This window comes from Syzygium oleosum, unplaced genomic scaffold (genome assembly GCF_021117445.2).
Source record: "Syzygium oleosum isolate NSW1041296 unplaced genomic scaffold, Sole_v2.1 Sole_v2.09, whole genome shotgun sequence".
Classification (NCBI taxonomy): domain Eukaryota; kingdom Viridiplantae; phylum Streptophyta; class Magnoliopsida; order Myrtales; family Myrtaceae; genus Syzygium; species Syzygium oleosum.
Genome location: NW_026607493.1, coordinates 11,589,176 through 11,605,722, shown reverse-complemented (window position 1 = coordinate 11,605,722; position 16,547 = coordinate 11,589,176). Strand labels below are relative to the sequence as shown.

The following is a 16,547-nucleotide window of genomic DNA, read 5'->3' as shown; positions in this document are numbered from 1 at the left end:
ATGTATACCAATTTAGGGTTTTTCATAGTTAAAATATTAGTTTTAGGTAAATTTATCACATGTGTACCAGTTTAGTATTTTTGATGATATTAATCCTATATTAAATGAAATCATGAAGGATGATCTGTGGCTCCGACACCGTATTGAAAATCTAAGCTATCATAGCATGCCGCACAATGTATTTTATACCCTAGCAATGCGCATTTTCTTGCATCAAAAGTGTGGAAAGAGAGATCATCTAGAGAGAGGAGGAAAACACAAAGATGGGACGAAATGGGAGCAATGGCAGCTGTCACTGTACATCACCTCAAAATGAACGGAAAGGATTGCTATGCTTGTCATCGAAGATTCACACCTTGTTGATCTCCTCTTACCAAGGGGTGTCTCATTCAACACCAAGACAAATATGCTCGCAGGCCAGCCGTGGGGCCTTGTTGGTCAACGCAGCGGAAGCGAAATCTGATTTCCTATTTTTTTTAATCAGCGTCGGAGACTCCTGGTAATCATTGTACATCTCACATTGCCACGGTCTAGGCATCCGTGCCGATAGATAATTCTCATGCAACCATAAATTAAAACTGAAATATTTTAAAACCGACTGGGTGAAGGTGAGGCCCAATCTGAATGGACCCAACCATGCGACGTTAAACTTTTTTCTTATATGACAATTACCCATAAACAATGATGAACCAAAATCCACTTTTCGTTCATAAATCCAATTATCATATCGCAATAACTTCGCTAAGGCCAAATTCTTACACTCATAAGCCCTTGAACACTACAACAAACACCAACCACCAACCATATCCCCAAGTTATGAAAAGTGTGCTGGTCTTATGGAAATACCCACTTTCCATCTTTAGGGATCAAGAATTGTTTTCCATGTTCTTTTCTTGAATTGGCTTCTGATTTGTCTGTGAGTCCTTATCACCTTAGTTGTTTGTCTCTCTTGTCTCTCTTTCAAATTCCATGTCCCACCCCTTATTTTTCCATTCAACGCGAATTCATGTGCCGGCCCTTTGATCCTAAAGTTGTCTCGTTGTTTCTTATTGTTCTGTTACTATCACTCCAAACTACAGTTCAAGCTCAACTCTAATATATAAACTTCCCATCACTTTATTAGCTTAACCTATAGTGAAAAGAAAATTGGCATACAGAAGCTATGGATGAAGCAAAGAGAATAGAAGAAGGACTAGCCCGTGAAGCCCAGACTCAGCTTATTAAGGAAGATTGCGAAGGTGACTTGTGCAAGAAATTAGACAGAAACGATGGCAGAGATCGCGTCGACAACATGCTTGACCAGCCTGTGGCCGAGAAAGCAGAGGAGCAGCCCCAGGTCACGCAGAAGAGCAAGAGGGTCGCGACTTTAGATGCATTTAGAGGCCTCACCATAGTGGTAATTTTAACTCCTAAAACCCATATATGTTACTAGTCATTAGCCCATTGGATTATGTGCCAATACTTATACTTATGACGCACTTGTTAATTCTTTGCTGATAGTAATTTTGACCTTATGTACAGTTGATGATTCTTGTGGATGATGCCGGGGAAGCGTATGCACGCATCGACCACTCGCCTTGGAACGGTTGCACATTGGCTGATTTTGTCATGCCTTTCTTTCTCTTCATTGTCGGGGTGGCAATCGCCCTTGCTCTCAAGGTACTAGAATGCCCGTTCCCATCATTGCTCGTTTCCGTTAATGAAATTAGTTACGTCATTAGTCTGGCTATAGCTAGAAAATCCGCTCCCCGCCGACTAGAAGATTTGTTCTTCATTCTGGCAAGTGACAACATAGTTGCACTTTCCAACTCTGAATTAAATGGCAGCATCGTATAGCTGTCAGTAAACTGTTCCAATATAAGAAGACTTTGAGAATTTTTGTGTTTCATCTAATGGGACATATTTGAGATAATGTCCGAAAGGTTTGGGTGGATTATTTGGAGTTGAAAGCTCGTGTTAGTTCAATATCCTAAACTGCAAATTATCAGCAATATACATATTTTCTGGTTCACCCTCTGCGGAAACAGGAGCATTTGAGCATGTAGTCTATCGGCACAATTTCTTGATTTTGCAGAAAATTCCCAGAATCAAGGATGCAATAAAAAAGATTGTCATAAGGACATTGAAGCTTCTTTTCTGGGGCATTCTGTTGCAAGGTAACATCGATACTCCTCTTGGCTTTGTCTTTCCTTTTTGTCCGTCCTAAGAGCGGTAAGCTGTTTTTTCTTGGACCCTGCAGCATTGTACAAATGTTTTAAATTGATATTCAAGTGTGATTCTGCCGGCTAAGGATTTGAAGAAGCGTTTCATGCTTTCTCAGTCAAATATACAATGTTCTTTCGCAGAAGACAAATTAAAGCTTTTTGGCAACAGAATTCTATTTTAGTTGATGACTTAACGAAAGATAATGCATAAAGATTGTGTGATCGGCAACTAAACGAGCTCTGCAGGAGGATATTCCCATGCACCTAATGATCTGTCCTATGGAGTAGACATGAAACACATCCGTTGGTGTGGCATCCTCCAGGTTATTTTTGAAATTCAATAATTAGTACTTGGAAATTCTTCCATAAACTTTTGTATCAGATCAGATTCAGGCCAGCTATCATGCTAACAACTATATGTGTCATGCATTTTTACAGCGAATAGCACTTGTTTACTTCATGATAGCCCTAATAGAGACTCTCACCACAAAGCACAGACCAACAGTACTTGAGCCTGGACATTTATCTATTTTCACAGCATATCGTTGGCAATGGTGAGTTCAATTTTGTGCTTGGCTTACTGAGTGTCAACTCATACCTTGACTAATGATCTAAGTGATCTATGATCTATGTATGTATGATTAGGATGGGGGGATTCGTCACTTTTGTAATTTACATGGTGACGACATATGCTTTATATGTTCCTGATTGGTGTTTCGTTGTCCACGGCCAGGATGGACCCAAGAGATATACAGTATGTATAAATGCCATGACATCTTGGAGGTACTATTAGTTGGAGAAATGACTTCAAGTGAAAATTTTGATTTCTTTTGCTCGACTTGTCACAGGTCAATTGTGGAATGAGAGGACACCTAGGTCCTGCATGCAATGCAGTCGGCTACGTCGACCGACAGGTTTGGGGTGTCAACCATCTGTATTCACAGCCAGTCTGGCAACGGTTAAAGGTTACCTTTCAATTGTCAGAGAAAATTTTCTAATCTGACTTGTTCTGATCAAAAGTTAGTCACCAATTGATCTTGCTTGTAGGCTTGCACTCTTAGTTACCCGAGTTCCGGCCCTTTTCGTGAGGATGCTCCTACATGGTGCCGTGCTCCATTTGAGCCAGAAGGCTTATTGAGGTTTTGACAGTTTATCCTATGCGTGTTCTTATTCGGACATCTTGTTTGGACCTACTAGCTTTATGCTTGAAATGAGTTTTCAGTCTCCTGAAAAGAAAAAGAATGTCGTCATATCCATGAGGACCTAAAAGCGAGGCTTTGTTTGGATGATTGACCTTTTTTTTTTTGGCCTTTCTCAGTACAAGTTCTGCCATTCTATCTGGCACCATTGGCATCCACTATGGGCATGTCCTGATTCACTTCAAGGTAAGACCACGACTTGCCCTTGGACAAATTCGCCTTTCTGATTGACCTTGAAGGCCCGTAAAGATAGTATTTGGTCTTGCAGGGTCACTTTGAGAGGCTCAAGCAATGGGTCTCAATGGGGCTTTGCTTACTTATCGTTGCCATTATCCTGCATTTCACAGACGGTGATCTCCTTCAACTCTTCAATGCCGCCATTTTTTACAACTCTCATGTTATAGACAGCATGATTTACAATATTTTTTGCAATTTTTATTCTGGTGGATGATTAAAAGAACCTACCCTGATTTTGCAGCCATTCCTATTAACAAGCAGCTATATAGCTTCAGCTATGTCTGCTTCACAGCCGGTGCAGCCGGAATTGTGTTTTCTGCCTTCTACATTGTGGTACATAATTGCAACTTTACTTACTTTGTTTTTGCAAGATTAAACAAATAGCCGATGCAAATTGATAACCTGTTTTCCCTCCTACTTGGAATTTCACGAATGATCAACAGATCGATGTTTGGGGATTGAGAACGCCCTTCTTATTCTTGGAGTGGATTGGAATGAACGCAATGCTTGTGTTCGTGATGGCTGCACAGGGCATCTTCGCTGCATTCATAAATGGATGGTACTCCAAAGATCCAGACGACAATCTGGTAAGTAGTACAGAAAGCCCTATTCATGCAGAATTCACTTCTCATCAGATAAAACTTTCCGACATTAGTTTGAATATAGAAAACTGTGCTGGATCATGCGAGCTGAGAAACCTTTCCGCTACTTGAGCAGGTGAATTGGATCCAGAAGCACATATTCATTAACGTTTGGCACTCTAAGCGGTTAGGGACGCTCTTGTATGTGATATTCGCGGAGATAGTTTTCTGGGGAATTGTCTCCGGCATCCTACACAAACTGGGCATATACTGGAAGCTATGAGAACCAACCATCTGCGGATGGCTAATCGTTGCTCCTCTCACATGTTCTGAATGCCCTTCCTTTCTTTTTTCCTAGCTTCTCTTGTACTTTTTGGAAGTTGCTCGGATTTTAACCTGCTCGGTTCTACTGTCAATGTGGTTTTGTTGTACATTAGATTATCTTGATTCAGGAAGTGTAATATGTTTTCCCAGTCTAATGCATCTTTTGAAAGAACAAATAGCATTGATCCTTTAAATTTATTAGAAGTAGCAAAATTTGGATGTAGAAATAACATTAGCCATTGATCTTTGAATTTCAAGAAATCCATGTTGTGAGTAACACTCTAATTTGACTGAGCTGCTAGTAATAATTCATTCCATAAGTCCACTGCAATGCTTATCTCAAGAACTTCAATCAGAAAGGAGAGTGACAGGAAAAAATTTAGTCAGACTCACCCTGTTTTTGTCTTTGTCGCGACCTAAAATTTCTCTCAGGCTAATGGATTATTAAGACTAAACTTAACTCGGGCACTCCCAAGCCCTACCAATTCGCAACTTAGGGTTTAAGTTTTTAGCATGCAAAAGTTTTCATGTTTGGAGTCGCCACTAATCTATTTGCGGTAGGTCGATTAGAAACCTAAATAAAACATAGGGAGATATGTTTTATTCCTACGAACCAGAGATTCTAAGCTCGGGGACTTGATTACGCTAGATCTAGTCTAACGCCCTTTCGGTACCTTTTCTTTTCAAAAAAATGTTTTGGCAGACAGTTTGGATTCATTTTAACTTAGTCACTAGCATGTGAGGTGATCATGCGGGTGCGCAAACCACCAAAGTAACACCCAATAATCAAAACATTAAATAAATTGCAAGATTGGGAGAATTACTTACCTCGAAGCAACGTAAGCATCTGCATTGTTAGCTAGAAAATCACATCAACAATCCTAATATGATTTCTAATTAACAAGCAGTTCACTCAATATTTTTTAGGATTTTCACTTATTTAAATGAAAGCTAACCTATATGTAATGACGTGCAAAAATTAACATGCGATTAATGCAGCCTAACATGCAAACTATATGTCATACGACGACGTGACCTAATTCTAATGACGGACAAATGATTTATTTTTGGTATTTTCAAATGAAATTCGGAATTAAAAATTACTCAAATTAACATGCAATCTATCCTAGAGAAAATGATTTGATCTATCCTAAAGTGATTCTTTTTTTTTTGGGATTTTTATTAAAATTCGAAATTATTAAATATCCTAAATAATCCACTTAGATTAAAACAATCTTTAATTTAAACTAGACTAACAATTTTTTTAGATTTTCTTTATTTAAAAGGAAAACGATCAAACAAAAATACCAATCACATTCAAACAATCCACGCAATCCGCAAGATTCTTCAAATTCAGATAAGGCAAAGAAATCAAACTAGCGGTCATATCTATAGGGTTATAGATATCGACAGAAAGTTGATTGTTCAAATTTGGAAAGCAAATAAAATCTATTATCGTATACAAGTGATTATGGATAAGATAACGATTTTCTGTATCGCCGCGTATCATACCTTAGGGATAAGGTAGGATAGTCGTCCAGATACGTTGCCAAATTAGGAATGATTCCTAATTTTGGGTGTTTCCGAATATTGCGGATACCACAAAATTATCCTAAGATATCTAGCTATCCACCAAATATTTACGAAATATTCAAACACCCGAAAGATTAGGAAATTGAATATTCTAAGACTATAGATGAGAATCTTACCTAATTTGTGGATATTTCCAATTCGAACTTGGATCGGACTCGGGCTCGCGGATCGGGACGGTGACCGACAGCGGATGGCCGACGACAACGAGTCGCTTGCGGATCGTCAGGAATTTAGGCTCGTCACCTGCGAAACAGAATCACGAGTGGGACGACGGACTGACTCGCGACCATGGGGTCAGCCGCAAGGGTGATGCGATAGCAGGAGCGCTTGCCGAGGTGGACTGGCGATGGATCACGATTTAGGCGTTTCTTGGTCACAGCTTGATTCGTGGATCGACACAGGAAGTTCCCACCAGTCAATGGCTTGGTTTGCTCGCCATAACACCTTGAACGATTCTGCGAAACAGAGGAAAATCTGGAAGCTCTCGGTGCAAGAAGGTTCAGGATGTTTCTGGTTGAATTCCCGCTGCTGCAGTGCTTGCCGGGGGTGTTGAAACTATGAAGGCGTCGGACCACAGGGACCCGATTTAGAGGGAAGCCACAGCTTGGTCGAAGAGCTGCTGATGGTGCAATTGTCGGAGACGCGATAGTGGCTAAACACGACCCCAGATAGGAAGAGGGTAGCAGCAACGTCAAAACCGTGGATGTGCGGCAATTCTCCGTTTGCACCACCAACAATTCTCTGGTGCTGCTTCTTCAGGGCCAATTCGTGCGCTTCTCTTTCTCAAAGCCACCTTTTTACGAACTCTTCGCAGAACTGTGGCCGTGAATCTCCGAAGCTTCTCACGATTTTTCTCTCAATTGTGTGGCCGTGTGTTCAATTGTGTGGCCTCGCGCTCTCAGGAGTTGCGTTCTGGAAAATTATGAGAGTCCCCCTGATTATGACGCATAACGACATATTTATATCGCAATCCTAGGTTAATTAACCGGGCTTCCTAGTCCTAATGGGCTTAGACTTAGGCTTTATCATTTAATTTTATTTTAATTCCAAATGGGCTAAATTAATTCGGGCTGATTTAAGCTCAAATTAAAACAATCAAAGCCTTTTAGACTTGTGAATTTTGGCCCCCAATCCCTTGAGTGAGCCGAGCGCTCAAGCTCGGTTTACGCGATGAATTTTTAGCTTTTTCGCCACCGCCGGTCCGATGCGGAATGCAACTAACCTATATGAACTTAAACTATATGCTATGCAATTTTAATATTTTTATTTAGGGGTTAAAATTTAATCCCTAATTTTCTATGTAAATTATTATTAAATAGTTAGTCAAAATTTAGGTGTCAACAGTCTTACATAATGAACAGGGGCGAGCTATTACCAACTTGACCAGAGAAGAAGAATGATTAACCTCTATATGATGAGTATTAGGAGCAAAACTACCACAAAAAACTCTCAATAGCATCACACGTGGACACCCCAGAGGAGATACAACGGTGGGCTCCGAATACTTTGGCAAACCGACATGATTTAGTCTCTATTAGCAAGATGTCTGTGCGTCGCACAGAGTTTAAGACTATGTATAATCTTTGGTATTTTCTGTATTAAATGGATGATTAACCTAAACACCACATAAAGGATAAAAATCTATATTAGAAACTAAGAACTCTTTTTGAAAAGTGGATTAGATAGAAGGTCATCACCTTTTTCATATCTTCTTCTACAACTTTTGTCTTTTACTTCACAATTCAAATGAAAGTAAATAATTGATAAGGAAATATGTAATTAAGGTTAACTTAGCATAAGAATAGATAAAGAATTACGTATTGCGGCATCGAGTAAGAAATCCCCATACTCCAACTTACAAATTATTAGGGGTAACAATACAACTTAGAGGAAGGCGACTAGATTGTTTGAGAATTATGAAAAATATTTGCGGAATATAACAAGTTCAACTACAAACAATAGCATAAACAAATTACAGAAATCATATGCATGCGTGGGCTCCCGTTTAATAGATAGTGATGATAACGAACAAGTAATGCCAATAATAAATACATAGAAGATATTGCAAGCAGATATGTAATGGTTTAACTTTATCACTAAGCCTACGTCCACTCTCAATACTAACAGCCACAACAAAACTGGAATCCACTAATAATCTTTAAGACAAGCTACAATCAGCAACTACTGCATTTCCAAGAGATCACACATCATGACTCACGTACTGTCATCACCATTATACACTTACTCTTATCACTGATTACAAACATTATCACCACCCAAACATTGACATCAGGAATACACAGCAGCTAACCACAAAAACATAGCAAAAAAGAATACTCAAAGTACTAGACAAGTTTTGTTCATTTCCACCCAAGCCAACTACTTCTCTTGGACTTAATATATAGCTATCCATCCTCAAATGACCGTTGCCCATCAACATCCTCAAGTAGCCGTTGGTTCCACCATTGCCGGTAGCATAACGTCGCTCATAATAGTCAGAACGGCTCTCTGACATCGGCAGCATCTCTATAACAGTGTGGCAGTTTTCCTGAACAGTATTAGTATACTTTTGTCAGACTATCTCTTTTTCATTAATGCTAGAATTGCTCCTGGTCAACTCTTATGCTCTTTTCCATAGTCCAAAACTATTAGACACCAGATTGAGGATTGAAAGAGAATGTCGCCTGTCTTGCACCTCTTTGTTTTTGAAGCTGCTCCTGCCCACAATCCGTTGCTCCCAATAACGCTCTTGCTGATCTTTCTTCTGATCCTTCCATGCATATAGGCAATATCAACTCTATCAAGCTATTTATCTCCATGGTCCTTTCACGCTTTACTAAACATCCCCATTCTAGACTTGTTTACTAGGGTGTGCAACCGGATCAGGTTTATCCGGAAATCGGATTGGCCCACCCGAAAAACAAGTTCGGGAACCGATTCCCGTTTGAACCGGTTCGAGAACTAGTTCCATTTTTTGGGAACCGGTTAGAACCGGTCCGATTTCCTGTTCCAAGTGAAAACCCACCTGGACCGGTTTTAGAACCGATTTTATATGGAGGTCCACTTGCAATTTTATATAGCCAGAATTCAAAGCATTATATCATAAAGGATAAGGGAGGTGATCATTATTTGCGGATAGTCTAACTCAAGGACTTGTAAGTATTATAGGAAGCAGTTTCCCTTTTCTTAAAATTTTTGTTCGGTAACAAAGAAACTACGTATCCAACTGGAACGTATGCTGTTTTATCACGTCCATTAAATTATTAGGACTAAGATAATATGCTTTTGTATGAATACTTAAGATTGTTTGCACAGTCAAACTTATAACCTTTGATTTAAGTTATAAGTTTTCCTATTTGTTAGCCGGAAAAAATGAAACCAAAAAAAGAAACAAAAAAAAAAAGGGGTTCTCGGGTAGACCCTATAACAGAACCAAAAAAACAGGGTAGGTTCCAAAACAGAGTCCAGAGCAAATAGGGTAGATTTCAGGTTCAAAAAACTAGGAACCAATTATAACATGGTCGGTTTCAGGTTCCAGGTCTAGAACCGATCACCCCTATTGTTTACCATCACTAGGTCCATCAAACTGTTCATCTCGTCTTGGTCCTTCTAAGCCATCACGAACATCCATATATTTCCCGACTTGTTCACCCTTAATCAAGGTCTTTCCAGATGTTCACCTTATCTGAAGATCCTTCTAGCTCATAGACATCTTGACATTCGATACCTTATAACAATTCCTCGATATCGGTAGAGCACTCCTTATATCAAAATCTCGTGGCACTAATTATGACATCATCTGCATTTTGGCTTGTGTGTATTGTTGGATGTATACCCTAAGTAACCATGTAATAATTCCATGTTAGGGATTAAGTTGTACTATCAATTTCATTATTTATTTAGTGGCAATGACGTATTCATTCATTTGTCCAATTGTTTATATATATGAATAATCCAAAAGATCAGTTGTGACTGGACCTATTCTTGAGATATTAATGTGTGATGGGTTCACAATTAGACTGAATCTTTAAATTGTTCCCGATCGATGGATCATTGAGTGGATATTAATGATCCAGTTGAGACTTGTGTGTTCTTAGCTTCACCATTAAGTATTGGATACTTAAGGGAATGATGAGTCACGAGTCATTGGGTATTATGATGCCCGAGTTAGAACACAGGTGCTTATACCAGATAAGTTCACTAAACGTAACACGCATAAAAGTCCGTTTTAGGCCTTTTTCTTAGAAAATAAGGGCAGTTCAAACCCTTCTTTGAAATTTTCTCCCTAATTTATCTATCCTACTTTAATTATCGAGAAAATGGGACAAATTAGAATCCAGAAAAAATCTCGATGGTTGAATAAAATGGCAATTCTGCTAGAATTTCCCAAGTTGGGTCTAAAATTTCCATACAACATCCCGAAGTTATGTCTTTTTCCTCTTGGCCCTATACAAACTTCCCTACTATTTCAATGCAAAAACAATATTCCTCTTGGTAGACACTCATCAATCGTCCGCAAGAATCTTTTGAATTGATAAGTTTGGGAGCTGAAGATGTAAATACTATGAGAATAGTGAGGAACAACATGGAAAAAGCGAAGGTTGAAATTTTATCATACAAATCGAGTATGGTTGTGACTAATGACGCTAGTGATGATAATGATAATGAGGTTTCTTTGTGCGATATTTCGGTATTGGACCCCCTTCAAAGGAAAGAAAAGGAAACAAATTATGGAAGGCTTAAAAGCTCAAGTGAGAAAAAGAAGAAAAACTCTAAGAAAGGAACACCCCAACGCGAATAGAAAATTGAGGTGAGTGACATATTATTCTAGTTAATATGAATAGTTAAATTTTTTGCTTATGTTACATGATGCCAATTAACATATTTATTACTTTGTAATGTAGAGTTGATTGTCCAAGCAACACATAATGAAACTCATTTCCCAAATTATTCGAGTAATTCAGATCAGTTTCGAAATGCCTTTTACACTAGCAACATTGGTAATCCTACAGTAAATCTAAATTTTCATAATCAGGTTTGTCGCTCTTAATCCTCCATTTGTATTTACATTATACTAATTTGGTCATTTTTTTATATAGATGCAACAGCCACCATACATCATGCCGTCGGAAATTATGAATGAATTTTGCCTATTCCCTAGTCAGGTATTTAATAGTCTGGTGTATTAGCTTATGTTTCGTCCACATTGCTTTTATCAACATAAGGGAAGCTTAATTGATGATCAATCGGTTTGCTTATATGTTCTTCAAGTTTTGTGCATCTTTACAGTTACAGAAAACACATACTTCCCAAAAGTTACAATCATTAGGATAATTTAGTTACATTATGATAATTGGATCATTTATTTAATGTAGATTCAATCACCATACATCATGTCGCCAGGAATTATAAATGGATTTTCCTCATTCACTAGTGAGGTGCTTATTATGAAATCATTTTAGATTATGGTGTTATTTCAACTTTTTATTACTATTGTAATATTTATTGTTAATGATTTTTTCTGGATAGATGTTGGAGTACCATAATAGATCTCACAGAACCATTTCAAGTTAGGTACAACTTGCCTTTTGTTGACGTGGGATTACTTGAAACATTTTTATCTAGGCATATTGTTTAGTAAAATGTATATATATATTTGTTATTTCCTTGTATAGGGGTCGTCAAACTCTTTTCAGCATCCTGGAATGAATGAATCCGGAGCCCCCTTTCACATAGTATGAGTGAAGAACTACTTCTGAGTCAGCCATTCGATATCTTTACACTTGTAAATTAACTGAGGTGATGACTTTAAAACAGAGATAATTCATCAAAGTTCCCTCCTAATGAAGTACAAAACAAACATTTTTACAACACTATCACTCGCACTTGTACAAAGAATTAATTCTAGCACCAATACTCGTCCACTAAACATGCAAAATAATCTGGCTTCTTCATGTGAGGTGTTTGTAGATGATATATTGGGACTTCAAGCACAACGCTGTTAAGAGCATTCGTAATGTTTTGTATGCTTAATGGATACTCCACCTGTCACATAAAATTTTCTAGTTTCAACTGACTAAGTAGACTGTAGGACCCGAATGCCCGTTTGCTAGAGTAGTCTTTAAGATGGATAAGTCTTTGTAATCTATTAACTGCAAAAAACATAACAGCAAGTGCACTAACGTTATAGTTCTGCTGTGTATTTCTCAAAGGAAGCACCTGCAAGAGTTTCACGCTACCAACTCGCTCATTATACTTTTCCCTAAACAGAATTTGCCCTACTAATAAATACCTACTGTTAAAACTGCAAAGAGAAGGATATGGCGAAAGTGAGTTCATAGAGGATTATTCAAACCTATCACGCCAAGCCACTAATTTCTCACTGAGCTTGAAAACAAAAGCAACTGTACGGAAACCCAGCAAAGAATTGGAAATGCCAAAGTAACTCTACAAAACCCTAACCTAAGCTCTTCAGATGCAGAAGACGAATCGGAGCGCCAATGGTGCTTCGGGAGCAACGGCGGAGGCATGATTTGTCGGACGACAGAGAGCAGAGTGGAGTTGATTCTTGGGACAGAGAGAGAGAGAGAGCGGCAGAGGACGAATCATAGCCACCAATGGAGCTTCGGGAGGCGATGCGGAGGCGGCAGAGTGTTCGGCATTGGAGCCACCGATGGGCTCCGGGAGGCGACGGCAGAGGCGTGGTTCACGAATAGAGACGCGCTTCGTGTAGGAAAGAAAGAGAGCAGAAGGAGAGATTTTAGTCTTGAGAGAGAGGTTTTCTCGGGAGGAGACGGCGGAGGCAACCAGTGGAGGCGGCGGCGTGGTTAACAACTAGAGACGACGCGCCTCCGCGGAGAAAAGATGGAGAGTAGAGCGGAGAGAATTTAGTCGTGAGGAGGGAGGGAGGGAGGTAGGGAGAGAGACGTCATGAAGAGTGAAAGAGGGAGAGCACACGTTATCAGTAATGGAGCGTTACAAGAGTAGGGGGGGCGGGGGGGGCGGTCATTAAGTTTTGAAAAATCTGACTTGTGGGCCCGGATTGCCACGTGTTGACTCTGGATGGTTTGTTGCAGGTCCTATGTGGAGTATTAAACACACCCAATATTTTCTCGTGCTGTTTCTGGCAAGTGATGAGACGGCATTCGTGACGGGGGATGATCTGGCGGTGGACGGTCGATTCCTACTCCATCCCTTCAGCTCCAGGCAACGGTGGTCGTCCCCTAATTCCGACTGGTAGCTTTTTTTTTCCGATTAATTACGTTAGAATACGGCAGAGCAACATGCATTAGAATACATAGAAATTTATGAACGTCTGCATGAAATGGTTGATGGTGTAATGGAAGAATAATTTTGGAAATGATGGGAAACAAATGTCTCTTTTCCTTCAATAATTATGTCGAAATGGGTAATTATCGATTAGGGATGTAATGCATGGCCAATGTGTAATCACTCATATAAAAATATTGTAAAAGACTCTTCTCTATGGGTTGCTCCTAAAATTGCCACCTACCCGCCACCGAAGCAAAAACCTTACTTTCTATTTAATGGTTCGGTTGAAAGGTCGATTTTCTTTCTCTTATTTAAGTTGTCAACCGAAAGTCGATTGGCATTAAGAACTTTCCTTCTTACTTTTCAATTTTTCTTTTCGACTTCAGTCATCTTCAAGTTCCAATGAAGGCTATTAGAAAAGAGTTGCGATTGAGACGTGCATTCTATCTCCATACGTAGTTCGCTTATTATAGCGTTTCATATACCGTGCAAAGATTATGACTTTTTTTTTAGAGAATAAAGTTTGCTGATAATATAGATTGGGATTGATATATGTATAAGATTCTTAAAATATCTGCCCGCCCCTGCCATATTAGTAAGATATTTATGAATAAGAAAGAAAATTCGTAATTGAAAATATTATAAAAAAAAATTTGGCTGAACGGTCCAGGTCCAGCACATGTGGTTGGAAGAGAAGATGGGAAATAATCTTTATATGAAAATATAATGAAATTTTGATAATATTATGTCCTACCCATTCATATGTATAAGACTAAAAATTGAGTTTGATAAGTTGCCATCAATTTAAAGAAGTAAATACAAATTAGTCAATTTCCTCTTCATTTTATGCATGGTCTTATCAAACCCTAAGAAAAATACAAATTAGTGGACAATCCAAAGCCACATGAAAAAGGAAAATCAACGCAAAATTCCAACACACCGCCGGCATGAGAAATTTCAGGAGTTCCATCATCAAGGCAAGAAACTATCGCGTTACCTAAAACTTTATAACAAAGGGGTCTCCCAAATTGAAATTTCCTTAAATTCAAAAAAAAAAATCCAGCTAAGTAAAGAAATAAATAAACAAAAATTTAAAAAAACAAAAAAACCAAAATCATCACGATCTAATTCAACTTTCCGATAACAATGAGAATTCATCTTCTGGTTTTCTCCGCCAGTGATAATAAGCCGCCCATAACCAATCCGGCGATACCAACTTCTTCCCTTCTCGCTTGGCCCACCTCGCGCTCTCTTCTTCCACGTCCAAAGCCACCACGTGCGTCACCGACGACCCGAGGCCCGCCTTGCACTTGGCCCCTAACTCCTCCGCCGCCGCCCGGAGCCGATCCGACTCCGATCCCGATGCGACAATCTTGCTAAGAGCCAGTACACAACCCTTCAGGACTCTAGACCGCACCCCGGCCAACACCTTCCTCACGTCCCGTTTGTCCCAATTGTTCGCCCCGTACTTGGGGTCGAAAAATTCCCCGTGCACCTCTTTCAGCACGCCGAGTATAGACGACAGCACGCCGCCGTCCTCGTCCTCGTCGATCCTCGTTCCGGCGTACGACTTCCAATCTATGCTGTCCTCGAGACCAGTCTCGAAATCGAAGTACTTGTAACCCGAGATCGGTATCAAGTTCCTCCTGTGATCTGGCCAGACCTGTTCGGTATCGTCCAGGATGAGGACCGCGCTCTCCGGCGCCAGCACGAGGTCGAGGCTCTTGTAAGTGGAAGAGGTGCTGAACTCGCGCGAGATGACCCTGGAGCCGAAGTAGGCTCCCTCCGGATCGAGCAAATTGACGACCGCCGCCGCGTACTCCCGGTTGCCCATCGTGTACACGTACATCTCGAACATGTCGCCGGCTTGTCTCAGGAACTCGCGCACGCAGGGCCTCAATTTGGTCACTAGGGGCAAATCTTGCAGCACGAAGAGTGTACCGTTCAACGGAGCGTCTGCAGCATCCAACGAGCACTGCTCTTCCGGTGCCAAATGCGACAGCAAGACCGAATCCACCAAAGTGTTGTCCAGATCAAGAACCAAGCAGAGCTTCTTAGCATCCGCGAGACTCCTCGATTCGCGATACCCCGCGACCTCGGCCGCCGAGAGCCGCAGCCCTTCCACCAGGTACCCGAAATCCCGGCCGCAGTGGTTTCCGAGGGCCTCGCCGCAGTCGGCGCACGACCCCTCGAGGACGGTGGCGTGACTGCACGCCGCGGACGATCCGGGTCTCGACCCTAGTCCCGACCCCGACCGCGCCGGTTCCTCGTCGAGCTTGTGACCGCCGCCCAGGTGGGAGTGGATGGAATGCAACTTCTGCTTGAGATACGTCGAAACGGAGTGGGTGATGGACGATGACGTGCCAGGATGATCGCCGGGATGACCCATCTTCATCAGTGGCCAAATGAAACTATTTTCCTCGTTGATTTACGATTCTTGGAGCTTTTTGAAACCTCGAGATCATGTGCTGACAAGAACAAGAAAGATGGAAGCGCACGATATTCACGGGGGCAGCTATCAATCAAGATGAGAAAAGGCAATTTGGTCTCGGACGCCATCCAGAAGCCAGAGAAACTCCCCCTCGTCCACGATGTGCCCACCGATCCTGAAAAGTCTCGGTCGCCAAGTCGTACTTTTTTATTTGAAAAATTGGTCTGATTGATGGAAGATATCGATTGACTCGATTGCATGAAATTACATAAAGCTGCTGTGCCTTCAGCTACGAGCGTTTCTTAGGGGTTGAAAATGCGCGCACCAGGACAAAACGTTAGAGATAACGACAGTGATTTACCTATAATTTGAAATCAAAAAGTAAGATTAAGAAGAAATGCTCGTGTTGAAGACGTTTGCGTTGTTCGATGTTAAAGAGGAAAATGAAGTAATTTGGCCAAAGGGAACTAAACTTTACTTTCAAATTAATTCATCATTTTGCCGATACTCTTTAGTTTGATAAAATGAACTTATTTGATAGAGAAATAGTCGATTGTGTAAAAAGAAAACAAATTCCACGAGAATGCGAGCTTTGTCTCAGTATTCAGACAAAATAATAAAAGAATAGATGTGCACTTTTATGGTCAGTGATGGTAAGAAAAATAGTATGTAGACAAGTGATAGCCCCTCCTAAACATAGCGTTAG

The 16,547-nt window shown here is 40.4% G+C and overlaps 3 protein-coding genes across 3 annotated transcripts; 2 read left to right on the top strand and 1 right to left on the bottom strand.

The window, feature by feature from the left end:
• The first annotated feature begins 1,143 nt into the window (after positions 1-1,143).
• On the top strand, positions 1,144-4,683 carry LOC115661759 (uncharacterized). The gene is made up of 13 exons (XM_030583962.2): positions 1,144-1,396; positions 1,522-1,659; positions 2,075-2,156; positions 2,451-2,527; positions 2,643-2,758; positions 2,850-2,958; positions 3,053-3,169; positions 3,252-3,343; positions 3,523-3,589; positions 3,672-3,753; positions 3,882-3,973; positions 4,084-4,227; positions 4,358-4,683. Exons 1-13 carry the CDS (start codon positions 1,163-1,165, stop codon positions 4,502-4,504), a joined length of 1,497 nt encoding a protein of 498 aa, XP_030439822.2. The 5' UTR covers positions 1,144-1,162; the 3' UTR covers positions 4,505-4,683.
• Positions 4,684-10,702: 6,019 nt separating this feature from the next.
• Positions 10,703-11,712, top strand: LOC115691859 (uncharacterized). Its single transcript, XM_056314465.1, has 5 exons — positions 10,703-10,935; positions 11,029-11,173; positions 11,238-11,303; positions 11,514-11,576; positions 11,668-11,712. Exons 1-5 carry the CDS (start codon positions 10,703-10,705, stop codon positions 11,710-11,712), a joined length of 552 nt encoding a protein of 183 aa, XP_056170440.1.
• A 2,631-nt stretch (positions 11,713-14,343) lies between these two features.
• Positions 14,344-16,350, bottom strand: LOC115691003 (RNA polymerase II C-terminal domain phosphatase-like 4). The gene has a single exon (XM_030617535.2). The coding sequence runs from the start codon at positions 15,803-15,805 to the stop codon at positions 14,540-14,542; it is 1,266 nt and encodes a 421-aa protein (XP_030473395.1). The 5' UTR covers positions 15,806-16,350; the 3' UTR covers positions 14,344-14,539.
• Between the last annotated feature and the right edge of the window lie 197 nt (positions 16,351-16,547).